This window comes from Panthera tigris, chromosome B2 (assembly GCF_018350195.1).
Source record: "Panthera tigris isolate Pti1 chromosome B2, P.tigris_Pti1_mat1.1, whole genome shotgun sequence".
Lineage (NCBI taxonomy): Eukaryota > Metazoa > Chordata > Mammalia > Carnivora > Felidae > Panthera > Panthera tigris.
The window spans coordinates 77,468,843-77,474,842 of NC_056664.1; the positions used below are offsets into that span (position 1 = coordinate 77,468,843).

The 6,000-nt window shown below is 41.6% G+C and overlaps 1 protein-coding gene across 5 annotated transcripts; it reads left to right on the forward strand.

Moving 5' to 3' along the window:
* Window positions 1–1,031: 1,031 nt before the first annotated feature.
* On the forward strand, window positions 1,032–3,606 carry HTR1E (5-hydroxytryptamine receptor 1E). Of its 5 annotated transcripts, none has more exons than XM_042985317.1 (2): window positions 1,032–1,091; window positions 2,036–3,606. In XM_042985317.1, exon 2 carries the CDS (start codon window positions 2,223–2,225, stop codon window positions 3,318–3,320), a length of 1,098 nt encoding a protein of 365 aa, XP_042841251.1. In that variant the 5' UTR covers window positions 1,032–1,091; window positions 2,036–2,222; the 3' UTR covers window positions 3,321–3,606. The 5 variants fall into 5 exon arrangements, with proteins under 5 accessions (XP_042841251.1, XP_042841250.1, XP_042841249.1 ...); XM_042985316.1 differs by having other exon boundaries at window positions 1,046–1,204; XM_042985315.1 differs by having other exon boundaries at window positions 1,046–1,200.
* Window positions 3,607–6,000: the final 2,394 nt, after the last annotated feature.

The window sequence follows — 6,000 nt, forward strand, 5'->3', positions numbered from 1 at the left end:
AAGGATAGATGGTAACTATCTCCCCGTCTCCTTGGGTTTTGCCCAATGGGCAGAAGCAATTAAATCCAGAGCCAGAGAGATGTCACCATGGCTGGAGATTTTTATTCCTGCCCCCTGACTTCCAGTCCCCATTCCACCCGAAGACTCCTACATACTCCACTCTCCATTTTACACATGCCTCACCTGTTCCTGTCCTCATTCTTTGCTAACATCATTGTGCCTGTTAAGCCTAATCCATATCAATCCATGTCCCTTCCCTTCTTAAAACCACAAAAATGTCAGTTTTCTTTGAAGTTTTCCTAGACCGAATCCCACAGAGACAAATTAGAGATTTGATTGGCATTCTGACCAGCAGCCATTGGCTGTGAATATTCCTATGTAGATTTTGATTGTCTTGTTTCCATGAGTATACATTTATATTTGAGGTTACAGTAGTTCCCCCTTATCCCAGGAGATATATTCCAAGACTTCCAGTAAATGCCTGAAATTGCAGGTAGTACCAAATTCTGTATGTACTATGTTTTTTCCTATATTCACGTACCTATGATAAAGTTTAATTTATCAGTTAGGTTTAGTAAAGATTAACAACAATAACTAATAGACAATAGAACAATTATAACAATATACTATAATAACAGTTAATGTGGGGCACCTGGGCGGCTCAGTCGGTTAAGCGTCTGACTTCAGCTCAGGTCATCATCTCACAGCTTGCGAGTTCCAGCCCCAAATCGGGCTCTGTGCTGACAGCTCCGAACCTGGAGCCCGCTTCAGATTCTGTGTCACGCTCTCTCTCTCTGCCCCTCCCCCACTCGTGCTCTGTCTCTCAAAAATAAATACACATTTTTTAAAAAATTTTTTAGTTATGTGAATATGGTCTCTCAAAATATCTTACTGTGCTGTACTCACCTTTCTTGTGATGATGTGACATAAAATGCCTACGTGATGAGATGAAGTGAGGTGGATGACGCAGCCATTGTGACGTATTGTTAGGCTACTACTGACCTTCTGCTGATTCCTCAGAAAGGATCATTGGCTTGCAGACCGTGGTAACTGAAAGTGCGGAAGCGAAACTACAGATAAGGCGGACTCCTGTACTTTTTTAAAATTCCTTACAATTATGCATTCAATAAATGTCAGTATCTCAGTGATTGCCCAGCTTAATCACAGCTATCCAGGAGACAGACAGATCATAGATGGTAGGTAGGTAGGTTGATCAATTGATCAACTAATAGATAGATAGATACTAAAAGAACACAAATGTTAACCAAAACTAAACACATTTTTCAATGTACATTTCTTTGACCTTGATGATAATGCTGTTTCGCAGTCAATTTACCATATTACTCTGAGAACAATTTGCCATAAACATCCAAGTAGTGTTATATGCTTTTTTTCTCTCTTTTCTCCAAAGAAATGCACAGTGGGATAGTAAAATGTCAGAAATAATTAGACAAAATTGCACAATTCCATTGTGACATTAAAATATCTTTGGAGTTCAAATTTGTTATGGAACTTTAAAACTGGTTTGAAATCTGATTATAAACAATATAATTTTTTCTTTAATGTCCCTGAATTTCTAAAATATGATACAATGTGAATGTATGTTTCCAAATGTAAACAAAAAAAAACCCTTTTACATATAAATGTTACATATATATTAATAAATATAAATAAGAAAGTAATTCAGGTGGCAAGATAGACTTTAAAGTTGGTAATGTTTTCATGAGAAAGAGTTTGGGAACTTAACTTTTTAAGAAGTATCTTTTTGGTAGCTACACTTGTGGTTAGCACAGCATAAGGAATAAACTTGTGAATCACTATGTTGTACACCTGAAATTAATGTAACATTGTGTGTCAATTATAATTTTTAAAAGGTATCTTTTGAAGAATAAAAATAAACTTCACACCCAGAGATAAAAAAGGAAATTATATCAAAAATATGTGTAAAGAATTTACGAATACTGAAATATTATGTTTTCCAGAGGGAAAAAAATATGATTTTTCACTCATTAACCAGTAGCATACTATTTTCCAGGAACCCTCCATTCAGAAGAAATGCTGTGGTGCTTCCTTTTACCCCATACAAAATGGAACATAAGAAACTACAAAGCTGAACAAACTACAATCTTCTTATAAATGAGAGGCACTGAAGTCTGAGCAGTTTCCAGCTGAGGGAAAATAACCAACAGCTTCTCCACAGTGTAGATCAAAACAGGGAAAACATGAATATCACTAACTGTACCACAGAAGCCAGTGTGGCTGTGAGACCCAAGACCGTCACTGAGAAGATGCTCATTTCCATGACTCTGGTGACCATCACCACCCTGACCATGTTGCTGAATTTGGCCGTGATCATGGCCATCTGTACCACCAAGAAGCTCCACCAGCCTGCCAACTACCTGATCTGTTCTCTGGCCGTGACGGACCTCCTGGTGGCAGTGCTCGTCATGCCCCTGAGCATCATGTACATTGCCATGGACAGCTGGAAACTAGGGTACTTCATCTGTGAGGTGTGGCTGAGTGTGGACATGACCTGCTGCACCTGCTCCATCCTCCATCTCTGTGTAATTGCCCTGGACAGGTACTGGGCCATCACCAATGCTATTGAATATGCCAGGAAGAGGACGGCCAAGAGGGCTGGGCTGATGATCCTCACCGTCTGGACCATCTCCATCTTCATCTCCATGCCCCCTCTGTTCTGGAGGAGCCACCGCCAGCTGAGCCCACCCCCTAGTCAGTGCACAATCCAGCATGACCATGTCATCTACACCATTTACTCCACACTTGGGGCATTTTACATCCCCTTGACTTTGATACTTATTCTGTATTACCGTATTTATCATGCAGCCAAGAGCCTCTACCAGAAAAGAGGATCAAGCCGGCACTTAAGCAACAGAAGCACAGATAGCCAAAATTCTTTTGCGAGTTGTAAACTTACACAGACTTTCTGTGTGTCTGATCTCTCCACCTCAGACCCTACCACAGAGTTTGAGAAGATCCACACCTCTATCAGGATCCCTTCCTTCGACAATGATCTAGATCACCCTGGAGAACGGCAGCAAATCTCTAGCACCAGGGAGCGCAAGGCAGCACGAATCCTAGGACTGATTTTGGGTGCATTCATTTTGTCATGGCTGCCATTTTTCATCAAAGAGTTGATTGTAGGTCTGAGCATCTATACAGTGTCCTCTGAAGTGGCTGATTTTTTGACGTGGCTCGGTTATGTTAATTCTCTGATCAATCCTCTGCTCTACACAAGTTTTAATGAAGACTTTAAGCTGGCTTTTAAAAAGCTCATTAAGTGCCGAGAACATACTTAGATTGCAAAAAGCCAAAAAGCATCACTTTTACCAGCCTTGTGAGTGGACAAGGGTAAGGGGTGCAACTTATCAATTTGTGAACATAATTGGTTCAGGAAATTTTGTAAGGTAGTGTGGTCTTTTTGTTTGTTTTGTTCTGTTTTGTCTGAGGTTTGTTATTCGGTGTGCCGTTTTCTACCTCTGGTTTTATTGTGGTACATGATTTCAAATAAACATTATCATATAAAGACAGAAATTTCATAGAAATAATAATAAGGTGAAATAGTAACTACTTTTTTTAGCCATTTCAGTTAATCCTGCAATTAAAGAATGCCAAAATAAATCTTCATTTGCAGAATTTCTTATTACTTATAAATCAAATACCTGATAACTTGCCTTCGTGTGGCATTAAACCTGGGGTCATGGCTCCATATTTGTGCAAATTTTAGTGGGAACTGCATGACTCCATAAAGCATTTCTTAAAAAGTGATGTGCTGCCATCTGCTTGCAGACCTGAACCAAAGTCATTTACTGTGACTACATCCTTTTAGGTGCAAATAGTACAGCTGATGTATCCTTTTTAGTTCATGATTAAATACACTTCCTCATTCTCTAAAGAGAACCTGGAATGAATCCTCTGCTTTCCTGGGTCTTTAACTATGAACATGAAACATAAACAAATACAAAATAACCTAAATATACTTTGGCCCATGTGTTGCTATATTACCTGACAGGCACACTGGACTTCCTCCTATTTGGAGAAGTGTCGCCCTAAGCCTCGCACACACTCCCTCATGCTGACAGGATTCAGGTGGGAGTACAAGCAGTTTCACAGGGTGGAGTGATCAAATGAAGGAATTTATATTATCTGAAGAACCGTGTTGGAGAATGCTACTCATTAAATTACCAGTGTGCACTTGGAAAAACAAAAGTTGAACATCTGTGCTTACACCCATCAAGGAGATGAGTGTGAAATTGTGACCCCTGGAACCTCTGTGGCTTCCATGCCAGACTGCACCCTGGGGCCAGGAGGCTACAGATGGGACCTGAGGCCACACGTGCCTCTCCTCAGCTGGGGTGACTGCTCTAGTCATGAGGAGGAGCTTACCACTAAGTCACGAGTGATGACAGAAAGGAATGAAAGTTTGTAAATGCTTGTGCACTCTCAAGTCAGTGACTGTTCTACACCTCTGCTCCTCATCTCATCCACAGCTTCTCCTCATCTCTTCACCCTCCAAGGGTCATATCTCTTCTTGGTTTACAGAGAAGACCTGCATTTGCTCCCTCTCCACCTCCATGTTTTAGCCTTAAATCTAAGCTCTCTAACCTTTTCTGTAATCTTGCACCTCTCTCCTTTGCCCCCAACTTCTTTCCCCCATACCTCTCCTCCCTCACTTCCCCCCTCCCTACCTCCCATCCCTTCCTCTCCCCACTCTTCTTGAATCTCACCTTTTCATTTGCTCAAGTCTCTTGGACACTGGTGTACACTTCCTCTGACCCTGCTTCCCACTCAAGCTCCTGCTTTGTCTCTCTCCTGTCTCTCCCACCTGAGCTTCTCCACTCATCAATCCTTCATTCTGCTCCACCTCTCACCTTCCACTGACTTTCACATCCTTTGCCATCTGGGTGTGCCCTTCCTAGCTCTCCTGAAACACATCTCCCAGTAGGCAAATATAGTGGCCTTCCCTCTGTCCTCATCTGCTTCACAATCTGTCATCAGGTAAAACAGTTAAGGGGAGCCTGGGTGGCTTAGTCAGTTAAGCATTAGACTCTTGGTTTCGGCTCAGGTCGTGATCTCAAGTTTCGTGAGGTCGAGCCCCACATCGGGCTCTGCCCTGACAGCACAGAACCTGATTGGAATTCTCTCACTCCCTCTCCCTCTCTCTCCCTCTCTACCCCTCCCCTTCTCGCATGTGCGTGCTCACTCTCTCTCTCTCTCTCAAAACAAATAAATAAACATTAAAAAAAAAAAAACAGCTAAGCCTCCCTTTCTTGTTTAAGCCTGTGCTTTCCAGAATAATTTACTCCCCTGTTTCTCCAACCACCTCATTTTTTGTCTCCTTTCCTTTCTCCTGGAGCATTGTCCTCAGCTCTTACCTCCTGTGTCTCCATACTCAATCCTATCCCATCATTTTAACAATGAGGTCCATTCCTATGGCTCTTCAATTTGTGTCTTTAGTTCTGATCTCTGTGTTTCTCAAATTCCAGACCCATGAATTACATCCAGTGAACATCTCCCTATGAACTGTCTGTTGGTTCCTCAAACACAGCTTTTCTAAACTGAACTCAGGATCATTTTCCCACACTCAAACCTTCTCCTCCTTCCACCTTCCCCACCTCAGATAACAGGATTACCATGCTTTTTATCATTCATATTAGATAAATGTGATCTTCTCTCTTTGTGGCTTGTCTCTCACATCCAGATAGTCTTATGTGTTTACCTCTACAGAAATGTTTGAATATGATCCCTTCTTCTCCAATAATTTGGTTTCTTCACCCATTCCAAATCTTCTTATCTGATCTTACCTCTCAAGTCCTTCACCTGTCACTCTGTGGCCACATATCTGCACACCTATCAGATATATCTTCCTATGACAGTGGTCTATCAGAGACATCTTCCTAGGACAGTGGTCTATCAGAGACATCTTCCTAGAACAGTGGTCTATCAGAGACATCTTCCTAGAACAGTGGTTTTCAGAGG